Below are 14,770 nucleotides of genomic sequence, written 5' to 3'. Positions count from 1 at the left end.
TGAAAATAAATCATTAGAAGAAGTAGGAAAAGTTTCAGCAATATTTTAAGAACAGGACTATGCTGAACATCAGCACTACAAGAAAGTGTAGTTAGTAGCTCTGTACCAAGGACATCTAAAGAAAAAACAAAAGACCATTGACTAAAACTGGAACCTATTTCCATCATGATTTAAATCATCATGTAATCAACCCAGAAGAAAGCATTAACCCTTCCTAAGCATTAACACTTTTTTTTCTAAGGCATGAAATCTAAAAAAATTGTACTGAAGTGAAAGAAAAGCTGATTCAATAATATCCTAATCTGGTCCAAAAAGCTTCACTTCTGGCAGCCCTCAGAGAGAAGAAGACATTCCACTGCACAGTGCTATTCTTGATGACTGACAGCACCTGATGAGAGCTGGCATCTGCTCAGAGACATCAGACAAGATCTGAACCTGAGCCTAAGACAAGAGAGTAACAAGCAGCTGCTGCTGGTGGCCTCTGTGGTGGTTCCAGAGAAACCAATGCCCCCACCACCACCTAACTCCAGCTGGAGCCTCTGCTTCCCAATGGATGCCACCCACCCTAGCATCAGCAGGACACTGGGAATGGATTACCTCTGCTTTCCCATTTGTGAAAATTCTTCCTTGGTATCCTAGGACAGTGCAGTGAATAACTCATTAGCATTTGGACTCTGCTGGGGAGTAGAACTTTATAGATGAGTGCCAAAAATATCCAAGTATGCTTAACAAATGCTCCTCTTCTCCTTCCATGACACTCAGCGACGTCTGCACCTCAAACCACTCCCCAGCTGGCAGCTTTTGAAAGTATCACTGCCTGCAGGACTAATCTCAAAAGGTAACACCCTGTCACACTCATCAGTGTGTGTTACTATTCTCATAGTAACAGTCAACACATTCAGACGTTTGGTCACACCAAATATTCATTCAGCATCTCCTCAAGAATGTAACACTGCACAGGGACAGCAATAACTAAATGCACCCATCACATGACAAGGGATTTATTTCTGTACTGAAATATTGTATTGATTACTCCTGATTTCCAGCTTAATCAGTGTATTTAAAAAAAAAAAAAAAAAAAACAAAAACCAAAACTTGTTTTTTATTTAAAAGGATCATTCTTTTCTACAGAAAATATTATCAGGCCCAAAATCTAAAAAGGAAAGATCCTGTCAAAATATGCCCATTTTAAGTGATCAGGAAAATATAAAATTCAGCATGACTAGACTAAAACATTCTAAAATCCTAATTGCAAAAGCTATTTTTAGCTGTAAATGTGGTTAAGTGAAATATTTACAATGCATGACATTTTCGCAGTATTAAAAAATGTCTATTATTTTTGCCATTATTATGTTAATTGAATTCATTCATTTATTAGGAGCTAGCTTAAAACTGTTAATATTATTCATTCTTACTTCATCACTCATAGTCAGAACATAGAATACAAAGACCTTTGTCTGTAAATTGCTGTCTCATGTAACTATTTTTTTTAAATCAGGTTTGTCTGCAGTTCTAGTGGTGGGATACAATGGCAGCTGCTAACCACACCAGTGAGTCACAATGTTGTTTGGATATGGCATTCCAAGGACAGCCTTTCTCTGTGATTTAAATCCTCCAGTAGCTCAGAGGCAGCTCTGATTCCACCCCCACGCCCTGCAGAGCAGGACAGGACACCCAGGGAGCTCCTGTCAGCACCCAACTCTGAGCTACTGTTGGAGCTTTCCTCCTGCTGGGTGTAATGCAGGTCCTGGGTTTTCAGTCCTGTGGGGAGCTCAGCCTGTTCCCACAGCTCACCAGGACCCACCACACCAACACTGACTAGACATTTCTGAAGGTTTAACAAAGTGATTTGGCCACCAGCACCCAAACCAGATCCTGCAGCACAGGTTCTGATCCACTCTAAGTGAATGTGAAGTCTGCATGGCTGTGAAAAATCACATCATCACTGTCTGTGACAAAAGCTTAGAGATGGAGTCTCATTTCACTGGGATGTTAATTCTCAAGTTATACAATGGTACTTAAACCAGGAAACTTTTCAGACAATTTAGATACACAATTTGCCATAAAACTGCTCATGCTCCTGCTGCAATTTTGCATATAAATTGGAAAATTGCATTTACAAATAAGCAACTGAGTAAACTGCAGAAAGAAGTGAAGGTGCTAATTGTTCTTATTACCTTCAAAGCAATACAGAATTATTGTCATTAACATAAAAATTATCTTTTTCAAGTGTATGTGACTTCAGTGTAGGGCAAATGTTTCTGAGTAGCAGCAGAACAAGTGGAACATACATACCAACATATATGGCTCATTTCACTGTCATACATTTCTGATTAGATTAATTCCACTAAGTAAGATTAATCTCTGCATGAAGCACACAGCTGTTCTTCAGCATGTGTCACACACTGTTCTCTTGTGCATTTCTACAACTGCAGGGAGAACTTTTACACCACTTTCCCAAATACAGTAACCTTCAACACTAGCTGTTCAGCAAGAAGCAGAGAGAGCAAAAAATTCCAAATTCCAAAAAGATTAGTTCAATTTGCATCCTAATTTTTGAGACAAAGAATTTTGAGGTTGATAAGAAATACTTAAAGTGTATTTCAAAGAAAGTATTTCTGAGCAACAGACAATAGCTGTAAAGCCCTTCTCCATGGTGCTATTTATTAAAAAAAGCCAAGTGCAGCACAGGGGTGAGCATAAACATGATCTTAGCAGCAGCAGGAGCAACCATTGGGGAACCTCTGGAGGGCTCTATTACCAAGTTATGTCTTCAAGAGACACAGGTAGCCACCTACCTCTCTTTGTCTTTCCCAGTGAAAACAGGTCAGAACTCACTCTGGTGGCATTTGCAAACACATGACATGCCTAAAAGGACCAATTTTACAAATATCCAGGGGGAAGCTGACTATAAAGCTTGCTCAGTTCAGTGAAAATCATCCTCTTACCTGCCACAGATGCAAGTGTAGGAGGTGTGGCGCATGCCACCTCGAGTGTAGCAGTAGTGCTGGAACAGGCTGCAAAGAAACAAAGGTGGTAATTATTGATTTCTGCAAAACCACCCCAAGACAGGTAGAAAAACAAGTTCTGCTTGAGTACAGCTGTGTTGGTGTAAATCCCCAGCTGCCCAACGAGGCTCTCTGCCTATTTCTGCTCAGCTGAACACTCCTACTGCCCCACATGCACAGCTCAGCAGCCCTGCAGGTGATTTCCACAGAGCCATTAAGCAACTCTGCAGCAGAGAAGAGGGGCTCAAGTGCAGCTCAGTGATCTCAAATGGCAAATGCTTTCCTTACAGCTCCATACCAAAAGGGAAATTACTGCTGGCAAGAGACTTCATCTGACCACAGAACTAACAGGATGGTAACAGTTAAAATGCTGAAGCTGGTAAAGCTGGCCAAACTCTCCAAAGTGGATTTGAGAAAATCACTGCATTGCTGCATTTCAGGCACACAATCACATCCATGCTCACCTTTTCAATCCTGCTGCCCTCAATCTATGTCATGTAGATTCAGCAAAAGTGAAGTCCAACCAGCCCTTCAGAGAGGAAGGAGCTTGCCAGACTGGTCAAAGCTTTTGAAAATAATTTTAGCTGAGGTCCTCTCCTTTTACCACCTCACAGACACGTTGGGGTGGAAGCTGAACTAATTATCTCCTAACCCTGATTTGCATCTGCCTGTGCTGTTCACCCTCCTCTCCAGACAAGGCAGCAGAGCTCTCCCTTCACATAAACCAGGTCCTTTCTGCATCACAGGCTGGGCTGGAATGGACACTCTCATGTTTTCTTGTCTGTAGCACAACAGACACAGAGAAAACAGAACTCTTACTCAATTTCAGATTGTGGTACCTAAATACCTCTATGATCTTCCCCTGTTCAAACATGGGGAAAAAAATTAACACAAACTCGATCCCAAGAGCAAGAAGATCATGTGGAAACATGAGGCCAAGTCTCCTGCAGCCTATGCAGGACAGTACAACACAGCATTGTTTGCTTTTGGGTGTGCTTGGGACAGGGAAGGGAAGGTTTGGGAAGGTTTGGGAAGGTTTGGGAAGGGAAGGTTTGGGAAGGTTTGGGAAGGTTTGGGAAGGGAAGGTTTGGGAAGGTTTGGGAAGGTTTGGGAAGGTTTGGGAAGGGAAGGGAAGGGAAGGGAAGGGAAGGGAAGGGAAGGGAAGGGAAGGGAAGGGAAGGGAAGGGAAGGGAAGGGAAGGGAAGGGAAGGGAAGGGAAGGGAAGGGAAGGGAAGGGAAGGGAAGGGAAGGGAAGGGAAGGGAAGGGAAGGGAAGGGAAGGGAAGGGAAGGGAAGGGAAGGGAAGGGAAGGGAAGGGAAGGGAAGGGAAGGGAAGGGAAGGGAAGGGAAGGGAAGGGAAGGGAAGGGAAGGGAAGGGAAGGGAAGGGAAGGGAAGGGAAGGGAAGGGAAGGGGAGAGCAGCCTGTGGAACTCCTCTTTCACTGCCACACTGCCATCCTGCTGGAGGAGCTGTTTGGCCTTAAAAAGCATTACAATATTTTCCTCTTCACTGTCAAAGTCCCCTTCAGATGAGGGCAGATTTGCCCAAAGCACAATTAATATAGGATTAGGTGCTTTACGAGCTAAGCACATATCATGGATCCTTTTATTCTTTTTGAAATATGCTCTAGTTACAATCCAATTCCCTGTAATACTGAATGAATTCCAAAACCTCATTTCTTGTAATACTGAAATAATTTCATTAACATAGAATGATAATGGTGCTATTCAAAGAATAGAGATGTTGTGATTTTGCCCTTCTTCAGCAGTGTGCCACAGAACACAATTCACATTCAAAAGATATTAAAGACATTACATGCTTGTAAATCTAAACTGGATTTTAAAATTACACAAAATGACAGTATTTAAAGAGAAACAAAAGAAAACATACAAATCAATCACATATGAAAAAAGAAAAGCCTCCACTTAGAGACTCAGTAGAGGGACACCCTGTCTACAAGATCTCTTTTCTGTTCAAAATACTGTGGTGGTTTACAAGGCAGAAAACACTAAGCTTGTTTTGGCCCATAAATTAATGATGGCAATCAGTAGGTCAAATGACAGAGAAACTATGGAGAAACTTTGACATGGTGAGAAGCCAGCAGAGATATTGCTAAACTGAGCTGATAAAATGTATCACCTAAACTGTCATTTTTTTCTGATACAGATATCCTTTCACAGAAATGGACATTTCATATGAAAACATTTGCTTGCAGGCAAGCTTTACTCTCTAAGACAAGACACTGTACAGAAACATTTTGCACAATAATTCTACTGTTATATATGTATAATTACATTTTAGGAAGCAACTTTTAGTGTATTTTATTGACCCTTCACCTTAAATGACTGAATAAACTATGTCCTCTAGACAGCAACTTCCAGTAACCTTATAAAGATCTTAAAAATGAAATGTAAAAGTGAAATATGAAGGCCCTAAACATCTTTCCATCATCAGTGATGCAGGCTAGCAAGGTTTATTTTTCCATATGATAACTGATCACATATTCATAGTTGCAATTAATATGGAACTGTGCAGCCACCTCTTGCAGTACTCCCTGACTAGCAGTAAAAAGCAATAAATTAAGACATGCATTGTGTAATCCAGCTGTTGCCTGAATTTTGCTTCTGTTTTCATCAAACATCATGGATTTCCTTTTAAGACTAAGAAAGAAGGGCTATCTGTGTGATTGAGCTGATGATGGTACAGCTCTGCCAGGTGATGAGTTTCCTGCTAGAAAAACTACTCCCATCACTTTTTTGAATTTACTTTTCCAGGGTATGACTTCATGCAATTGGTAAAAAAACATCCAAAATTTCCATCAGAGACAGCCAACATCCTTGTATGACATGGCACAGATAAGTGAAGGACTGGATGTCCCTTTGATGACAAAGGCTGGCTTTTCAAAGCTAGGAAGTATGTATGTAGAATTAGAGAAGTGCCAGGACTTGGAAGGTGAAGTCCCAGCTCCACTGAAGTTAATGCACATTCTGCACTTGACTTCATCTCACCAAGATTTCACTGTCTGCACTCTGCAAGAATCCTTCTCCATAAGAGCAACATGAAAGTACAGAGTCTGAAATAGTTGGATGGAATATAATTTAGTCTGGCACTCTGCATACACTGCAAATCTTGTATCCTGAGCTTCTCCTGGTGATTTTGATTGGAGGATTTGTGTGTTCAGGCAGTTTTGTGCTGGTGCTGATGCAACCAGCACAGGTACAGAAATGAAGCAGCTCTTCCTCTTCTCCTTGCATGGGTTTCAAAGCTTCATGCCATGTTTTTTTATGCAGTATTTCTCCAGTGGTTGTGTGTGTATCACCTACCATGGAATGATGGCCTCAGTGGTCTACACAGACCAACCACTGGAGCACTGTCACATGTCACCTGTCAAATGCAGACAACTTTGCTGGAGCTGGCATGGGCTGTGCATTGCTTTGGACACAACTGGTTTGTTCCTGTTGCTGTGTAGGGGAACATCCTGGGTTTGGTGCTCTTTTTTTTTTGCCAAAACTATCACTTTCTTTGACTGACAATATGCAGAGAGTGAAGGAAGTTTTAAAAACTCACTGGTTTTTCCATCAATTTAAAAAAACCCAAGTATTACTCACCATCAACTCATGTAAATATGACATGAGTGAACTTCTCCTCCTCACAAATTTGCTGAGGCACAAGATGATGTTAACCCCACTGCTCTGCTGAGACTCAGCTGTCTCACTGACTGTGCTGACTTGAGAGAAGAAAACTCCCCTCTCAGAAATCATGGGTCATTCACCAGTAGAAATAACAGAACAAGTGTATACTTGCTGTGTTTCAGATCCTATGGAGTACTGCACAAATCTCCTGAATGCTTAAAGAGCCTCAACTTCAAAACAGCCTAAAAAGCCATTAAAGTGAAACTTTCTATGAACAGTCTTTCTGACAAATTACCAAAATCACTCTGAAAATGATGTTTGTGTTTTATGGTCATCTTTGGTCCAGCTTCTACTGCTATCTAATGCACACTGACAATTACAATCATGTGTGTGCTTAGAATGGAAATTGCATTAACTAAGGTAGTTTAATGTTTCCTAATTTAAGTGAATTTACAGGACAAGGACACATAAAGCAGGAGGAATAGAACTATCTGTATTGATTGCTCTCTCATTTTGCTTATTTTCAGTTCTTCCTCACACTAGAATACAACACATCCATGCACACTCAGCAGAATTGTTTTTATTTCCAAAAGAAGTACATAAATAATGTCTAATTTTAATTCTTATCATCAGCTCTTCTTGAGTTATAAGAAATATTTATAAAAAACAACATTGGTATTTCTCAGCTATTCACTCCTGAAACCAAAACACTTCTAGATCAAAAAGGTTCCAATTTTAAATAAAAAATCCAATTGAGCACTTTGACCTAGATCTTGCTAAACCAGTAAGAAATGCAATTACAGAAAGTGTAATAAACATGGAAAAAAAGAGATACAGAAGGAACTAAAAGCAGCAAGAATAACTGAGCAAAAAAAAAAAATTAAAACCTTGCCAAGTTTCTGTAACACTGCCCAATAGATTCCTCAGTGACCTTCTGATGGTCCCACACCCTCAGTAACTGCAGCCAAGTGCTGCAGAATGAGACATGCTCATCACCTGAGGCTGGAGGGACAATTCCTCATCCCAAGGTTTCTGATGAGAGAGAGAAAACCACTGAATAATCCTGTTCATGATTGCCAGGTACTGCATCTAGAACACTTGTGGATGATGGTAGCTCAAGAGCCCAGATCTGGGCTGTGTATCAGAGGGATCTGCTGTCAGGCTGCCCTGTGAAGAGCAGGAGTACAGAAGAGTCAAGGACACCTGTGGGTCAGTGTCTCATTATGGGGTTTATCTTGAAAACAGATATTTGAGAAAGTTGCCTCCTAACAAAAAGAAACCTTTGTATACTTCAAAAATAGTATTCTTTGAACATAGCCCTTGAGGGTTGCCTTGAAATGCAAGCAGGAGGGTTTGAACTATAAACTGGAAACCACAGTAACTTAAGGGAGTTCTGGACAGAACTTAGAGGATTTTCTGCAGTTCCTTCTTTTATTTTTTATGACTACAGCTGGAAGATGCAGGTGAGTATTTATTAGTTACCTGTGCACTGAATTGCTTTTGAATTTCAACTAGAATGTGCCATGATGTTTTTGTATGGTGTAAATATGAAGCATAGCCATGATATAACCTAAAATCCAAAGCCCTTCTAAAGCATTCACCAAAGGCCAGATACTCCAAAGCTGATCTCTCCAGTTATACCAGGATTGAGAGCCATTGTTTTTTTCATTTAGACACATTAAAATCTCCACATAGGAAAGCTATAAAGCCCAAACCCCACAAAATTGTTGAGCCACAGTAAATATAATTTGCAAATGATTACTAAAGCATTTATACTTAACATCAAGCTAGACTGAAAGCACATGCTCAGAGGAAAGAAGATAAGGAGTCAGTAACAGCCCATCAATGAATACAGGAGCAAGGTGAGCAGTGCTTCCTTTAATCCCACACTACACACAGTGAGGCTCTTAAAAACAGAACATTTTTCTTTGTTAACCTACTTACTCTGCTAATGTAATTTATTTTCCATGGGCAACTAGATGCTTAAAGGCTTAGCCTATCTAATCCTATTTTCATTTAGTTCACAACAGCACACAGCAGTACTGCAGAACATCTCTGAGGTTGTTTTAATACAAAAACAACAACAACAAAAAAAGTCAGTACTTCTTTGCAAAAGGGTAAAATGGAGTGGAGAAGTCTAGGAGGAATAATCCAACTTGCTATTAATGAACAAACAATGGATTAGTAACTTGCAGCCAAACAAGAAAAATAGCACAATGAGCAGATGAGCAAAGTTATTCTTCACCTTGGAGACAATATACTTAATGATTTCTGTCTGGAAATTGTTTAGAACAGAACTTGCAGATCCATGAACAACAGGAAATAAAACCACTTCTGTGCACTGACTTCTTAAACTAACTGGTTACACTACTCCTAATGAAAATTTTAGCTTAAAATCCCTGGCTGGGTTATTTTGCATGCTCAGAGAGGAGAGCTGCTGAAGCTTACTATCAACCAGAGATACTGACAGGAGCTATACTTTGAAGCATCTCTATTTACAATTGTCCTAATTTGTATCATGCAGAAGCAGAAATAATATATGATTTTTTAAAAAATGTTGATCCTTCTGAATTCTAACAGCTAGATTCTGTTCTTATTTTTGCTGTGTTTTCTTTAAATGAGTAATTTTTCTTTATGTGCAGCAAATGCTGCATAATAATAGAAGCTTAAAAGTGACCAGTGTTGTCTGAGTTCAGCAGGGACAGAAGTGTAACTTTGGCAAGCAGGTATGACACAGAAAACTGGCAGACCATCAATGTAAATACATTTATGAAGTAAGGGAGAGCTGTGCAGAAGCAGCACAGAAGTAAGTGGGCTCACCTCTGTAATAAATAATTCATGTTGGGATTTCTAAGTGTGTTACTTCTCTGTGCTAAAATGGATCACAAGCCAGAGCTCAGGGCAGGAACAGAGAGTAAGATTACCCTAAAATGCAGATATATTGTAAGATACAAAACAAGAGATCAGAAGGAATACCATTCCTTCAGGAAGCCAAACCCATCAAGGTAAAGCCATTAATACTACCTGGAAACCAGAGACACATGAAACAGAAAGTCCATAAATAATACAGAACTCAGCACTGTCACATATGTCATATATGATTTGCAATGATTGAAGGTAATTGATAATATCAGTTCAAGAACAGAGAGTTTAGGTGAGGGGTAATTAACATTTTAATTGCATAATTGGGAATTATAAATTACCTGTCTTATGTAAAGAATAACTGAAGAGCTTATATAACATGAGCTGATAATTCATCTTTTTGTCTAAGCTAAATGGGTTGGAGAATTTAGAGAATCCAGAACTGCATTTTCCTCACACACAGAGACATTTCCTTTTAGTTTTTAAATTTCATAGCTCTTCTTTTTACTTATTCCACATGAAGAAAATTTTCCCCCATCAATTTGCAAATCTAGAACTTCTGAATGATTTTTGAGTCAGAGAACATGACTTCTGATACTGCAGCAGCAGTTCAAGATTTCCTGTGGAGCAATCTCCCTTTCTTGTCCCTTCCAGACAGATTGACATAAGTATTTTCTAACAGGACTGCTGGAGTTTAGTCCAATTTTTTTCTTTTTCCAGTGTGAGGAAAGGGCAAGAGCTTTCAAAGATGTGATTTTAAAGAAATGCATATGGACACTCTCACTTGATTTGCCTTTCATCTGATTCTACACTGGTGCCACATCTCTTTGACTCTGAAAATTCATCAAGTTATGCTTTTTCACAGAAGTTCAGCTAAGCCATTTCATTACCAATGTTCAAATGCAGACAATGATTATGTAAGCCTGTAACCTCCTACTCAGCTGCTGCTTTTCCAGAAGATTGGCAAGACAACGGAATGGGTACCCTAGAGACAGGACAGTTACCAAGAATGCTCTGTAAATACCACTTTTCAATAAGTCAATCTTTAAATTAACACTTAAGAAGGCTTCAAAAATGTCTTCAGCTATGACTGTCAAATTACTATTTTCCTGAAACTCTTTTAACTCTACTCAAAAAATTCACCTATCATTTGTCAGAAGTGTTTGATTAATCTGTATAAAACCCAGCTGATTGTGGATTCAAATATTATGAATATTACACTACAGAAATCTTTAACTATCAATCCTGTTGAAATTCAGTTGGTATTCATATTTCATAGTAATTGAGCTGATTAAGATATCCATAATAACAAAGTTTAATGTCAACTCTGACAGACTTGTAAGTCAAGGTGTACCTGCCCTGGTTTTTGGTAGGCAGAGGCTCAGAGGCAGGAGGTGTGTGCTCTGCTGGCTCTGCCTCCTGCAGAGCTGCCAGCTCAGCACAGGGGCTGTCACAGGGACACAGGCAAGGATTACCCACAGCCCTGCATGCAGCAGGGCTCCAGCCAGGCCAGGAACCCCACCAGGTGCTGGACAGAAAAAGCCTGCCTAGTATGGACATGGCCATGGCTGGAATTCCAGCTGTGATTAGACCAGGCCAGGGGATGAAACCCAGCTGCTGTGAATGACCTCGTGCTGCCTGCAGAGCCACAGCAGGGACAGGGGTCACCTCACTGCTCTGCACTGGCAGCTTCAGCACTCAGGTGGAAGGTGGGAACTTGTCCTGTGCTCCTGGCTGCTCCTGCCTCTGCCAGGCTGGCTGTACCAATGCAGAGAGCTCCTCCTGCTCTGCTCCTCTGCAGCAAGGAGGGGCTAGAAACTCTTCAACAGGATTTGTTTTCATCCATTCTCCAGGGCAGAAGGATTTTCAAATAGTTTTCAGTCTTTACTAAATACATAAATGGAAAGTGGATCCCAGTGCTGCACTGCAAGGCAATGATCATTAAAAGAGTCTCTGGTTTAATTCTTCACCAATTCCAAAGACCCCTTGGAATCACATCCATTACTAACAAGGCAGAACAAAGTTCTGCACTGGCCTACATTTCATATTTAATTTAATATTAAGGAAAGAGATGGCACAGATTTTTCTGAGACTCATTGCTCTATTTCCAGCTCTAATAATTCTAGATCACAACTGGCATATTTTAAATTAAATTTTTTGTGGTTTAAACCTATTTATCAACAGCTAATTAACGAGGTCTAAATCCTTTGATGACAGAATGATTAAACTGCATTTTAGCTAATCCATCTTTAATTAAAATGCTGCCAGCAAACCATTTCTGGATGTGTAAAAAAGACACATTTATAGATGCTCTCTCTTTAACTATGCATTATGTAAAGCCAATAATTAGAAGAACTCATGATTTCAATTATATTTTAATTACTGTTACATATAAAACATGCTTTAATAGATGTAATGCAATACATTTTCTTTCTTTACAACCCACTAATCATTCCTATTGGGGTGACAACCAAATAAAAGGAAGTTTAATACATGTGACAGTACAGGAATCTTTTTCTAGCTTTGAGCCAATCCTCTCTCCATTTCTTCTTTGCAGCAGAAAGGTACTTAATTATCTCCAAATCTAAACCACAAATGAATCCCTATAAATCCCTGTTAAAACTCTAAAAGGAGATTAGCAGTAACTGACCATAATAAAGAGAAATGCTTTATCCTTATTATTGCACCAGCAAGTCTTCAAGTTTCTTCAGCTCAAAGCACAAGGCTACTAAAAGCCTGCTCGTTAGGGAAGGTGACAATTAACCAATTTTCCTATTTAATTCCTTCCTAATTTTAGGAAACAACAAGAGCCAAGAGACACTTTAGCTACTGGAGGAGCCATCAATTTTCATTTCTTTAGGGCATCCCCTTGCCTCCATCTGGGAGGGGAGGGTGGAAGGTGAACATCATGCCATGGCTGCAGCCAGCTCCCCATCAGCTGCATTAATGGGAGGCTGAGACTTATCAATGTGACAATGATAAAAGTTTAACTGTTCTTCACTATGGCTAAGGCAGTTTTCAGTGCAAATCTTTCTAAAGCTCTTCAGGAAAACTCAATATCCCATAGCAATTCAACCTTTAAAGTTGCATGTTATTGCAATAGATTTTGTTCAGCTAAGACCAACTAAAATGTGATAAATTACAGGTTTTAAACATGCTTCTGAGCTCTCCATGTTCCAAGAAGTTGTACAGCACTGTAAACTGTTTTATGGCTTCGCTGCTTGCAGTGATCTGAATGTGACATAAGGAAACCAGTAACTCTGTAAGAGAATCCTGTTCACCCATGATATTGTCTTTTACAAATATTAAAAAAGGTAGATGATGTTATTTCTTCTAAGTCAGACATGTAAAAATTGAATTTTCATGTTGATTTCTACTGTTTGGATATGTTAGTGAAATCGCTGGTTTTTCAGTTTATTTTAAGTTTTCTCTAAATTATTTAACATTTAAAACACTGTGATGGTTAAGATGTTTTCATCACAGGCACCTATCATGAAGTCAGTGAGCATACAAATACTGGAATAACCACAAAACAAGACTTGAGCTACTGCCTAGTTTGATTTACATAAATCCCATCCTTTCATTTCCATTTTTGACTATTTCTGCTTATAAGCAAGCTCTTGGGGGCAGAGAATATATTTTACTACCTTACAAAGTGCATTGTCCATTTATATTCTGATGAAATAATAAGAACAATAGCTTATTATGAAGAGTATTTGAGCTGTATCTCCTCAAAAGAACATGTCTGGGAAGGTCATTTGGAATATCTAAGGGCTCATATCTAACAAGAACAACTGCTGATGTAGCCATGGGCTTTATCAAGGTTTATCAAGAGCACTCATCACTTTTTCAGAGATTGCAGTAAATCTGCCTGGAAGAGAAAACACACTGAATTTGAAATGCAAGAAACTCTCAGAACTTTAGGCCTGAGCTTAAAATTAAACACAGGATTTAATATGAGACCTTAGAAAAAGCTTCCAAATTGAAGTGCTAAAACCAAAAATGTAGATTTATAGTTTAAAGCAGAAACATGTTAAGCTAAATAAAAGAAAGTTTAGAGTTTTAGAGTTTAAGATATTAAAGAAAAAAATAGCTACAAAGATAGAGAAATTAAAATGCAGTACTGCAGGTTTGTGTGTCATAACATAATTAGCTAAGAAAACTTACACTGTAGCATGAGTCCATAAAATGAAATATTTAAAGATTAGGTCAAAAACATAAATATCCTTGTTGGCAGTGTTTTATTAATCAATAACTCCTTTAAAAAGTCCTGCAGCTAAGAGTCTTATAACCTTCTAAACCATGCTATATCGATGTAAACCAAACCCACCCTTCCTACCTCTATAAAAAATAAAAAAATAAACCACATCATCAAATCCAACTCAAAAGTCCCATCTCTAACTCATTCAAAACTCTTCCAAAAATCACCATACCTCAAAGCTTATTATGAGTGGTACCTGGTTGCTGTTCCCCAGGAGCCCTGCAGTGCCAACAGAAGTGACAAGCAGACACCCCAAACAGCATCACCCCACAGCACTGCTCTGCCACCCACATTACTGCTTTTCCTGTCTCTCAGGATGCCTTGGCAGTGTGGGACCAAGGACAAGCATGCTCAGGGACTGCATGCACAGTAATATTCAACAAGATGAAATATTCAAGAAGAAATATTTTAGCTGTTTGAAGCCCTGGGGAAGGACAGTAATACGGCCAATACTAGAAACAGCATTATGGTAGAAGCTAATCAGATGTATACTGACAGCTTGTCTTACTTTCAGTTTAATGCTCTGCTTCATTTAAATGCCAACCGTGTAAGTGCTTTTGTTTGAAGACAGCACCTTGGCCACTGAGTGTTCTGATTTCCTCCTCAGTCTACAGAGACTGCCAGAGCAAGGACACAGCACCTAAATGCCAGCTGTCACCTGAGAGGTGACTAACATCTTCTTGGGAGGATACTTTCTTGGAGAAGGCTCACACTAGACAATTTTCCTTGCCAGAATTCAGATCCCTGCAACCCTGCCTAGATCTCCCACATGCTTTCTGGAGTAACACAGTGCCTGACTGCTTCCCCAGCAGAGAATATGCAACCAAATATAGAAAAGCTGGTTAAGTATTTCAGAATCTTCTAGCAAACTTCACAACACTATCCAAATGTTTCTTAAAATTGCATTTACCCTGGTCCCAGCAGTCTTGAGGAAGATGGTGTGTTTGGCTGGGTCTGCTTCCAGATGCTGTATCGTCAAAAAAAAAGTTTTCTTGGCTTGATAAATAA

The 14,770-nt window shown here is 39.5% G+C and overlaps 1 protein-coding gene across 4 annotated transcripts in view; it reads right to left on the bottom strand.

Annotated features, from left to right (window-relative positions):
• PEPD (peptidase D) overlaps positions 1-14,770 on the bottom strand; it is a 146,246-nt gene that overhangs the window by 61,739 nt on the left and 69,737 nt on the right. For all 4 annotated transcript variants that reach the window (XM_059857803.1, XM_059857806.1, XM_059857804.1 and 1 more), the window contains exon 10: positions 2,949-3,017. In XM_059857803.1, the coding sequence (XP_059713786.1) occupies positions 2,949-3,017 (69 nt within the window). The remainder of the gene's footprint in view (positions 1-2,948; positions 3,018-14,770) is intronic.

Source organism: Haemorhous mexicanus, chromosome 12 (assembly GCF_027477595.1).
Source record: "Haemorhous mexicanus isolate bHaeMex1 chromosome 12, bHaeMex1.pri, whole genome shotgun sequence".
Taxonomy (NCBI): domain Eukaryota; kingdom Metazoa; phylum Chordata; class Aves; order Passeriformes; family Fringillidae; genus Haemorhous; species Haemorhous mexicanus.
Note: the sequence above shows the minus strand (reverse complement) of the source record. Positions and strands in the feature narration are given on the sequence as shown.